The following is an 896-nucleotide window of genomic DNA, read 5'->3' as shown; positions in this document are numbered from 1 at the left end:
CTGAATTTTCCCAACCCCTCGGAGGTGCAAAGGGCTTGGGGGGGGGGGGGAGGGGCTTTTACCAGGGGGGCAGCCGGGATTGCTTTCGTTTCCCCCGCCCTCCATTTTCTACCACCCCCCCCCCCCACTTTTGTGGGGCCCCCCCCCCCCCCCCCCCCGTTCCCCCCCCCCCCCAGCGGGCGCTGGCACACCGGGAGCAGGGGGCTCTGTACGTGGGGCTGGACGAGGTGGGGGAGGACGACCCCGAGCTGGCGGAGGCCGCCTGCGACAACGCGCGACGCTACGGCCGCCTCTTCGCCGACGCCGTCCAGGAGCTGCTGCCCCTCTACAAGGAGCACGAGGTGGGTGTGTTTGGGGGGGGGACACCCCACTTCCCAGGGGTTCCGAGCGGTGACACCCCCCTCCTCCTCAGATTTTATGGAAATAAGTCATTTAATGGGGAGGTGGGGGCTGAGGGGGGTGGAGGGACCCCTGCGATCTCTGCACACCCCCCTTTGAGCCCCGTTTTTGGGCTGGGGTCTCCCTTTTGGCACCGACGGCTCCGGCCCCAGCCCCTTCCCCGGCCCCAAGGAGGGGAGGAGTTTCCCCTCTTCTTTTCTCTCTTTTCTCTTCTTCCCCCTCTTTCTTTATCTTTTCCCCCTCTTTCTTTATCTTTTCCCCCTCTTTCTTTGTCTTTTCTTCCTCTCTTTATCTTTTCTTCCCACCTGGGAATGACTCACCCAAGAGATTCGTTGTTATTATTGAGGTTTTGAAGTTGGTTTTTTTCCCCTCAAAATTCATTCCAATAAACCCCCAGGGTCTGGCTTTTATCTTCCCATCCTCATCAAAACTCTGAGAAAAAGCCACAAAAACGACTTTTAAAACCCTCAGTGGGACGGCCGGCAGCTGGGGGGGGG

At 59.9% G+C, this 896-nt stretch overlaps 1 protein-coding gene across 1 annotated transcript in view; it reads left to right on the top strand.

Annotated features, from left to right (window-relative positions):
• STAG3 (stromal antigen 3) overlaps positions 1–896 on the top strand; it is a 19,181-nt gene that overhangs the window by 15,471 nt on the left and 2,814 nt on the right. Inside the window, exon 28 of the mRNA XM_014961622.1 lies at positions 177–341. Coding sequence (XP_014817108.1) covers positions 177–341 — 165 coding nt within the window. The remainder of the gene's footprint in view (positions 1–176; positions 342–896) is intronic.

Source organism: Calidris pugnax, unplaced genomic scaffold (assembly GCF_001431845.1).
Source record: "Calidris pugnax isolate Ruff unplaced genomic scaffold, ASM143184v1 scaffold797, whole genome shotgun sequence".
Taxonomy (NCBI): Eukaryota; Metazoa; Chordata; class Aves; order Charadriiformes; family Scolopacidae; genus Calidris; species Calidris pugnax.
This window is presented reverse-complemented; position numbering and strand designations above follow the sequence as displayed.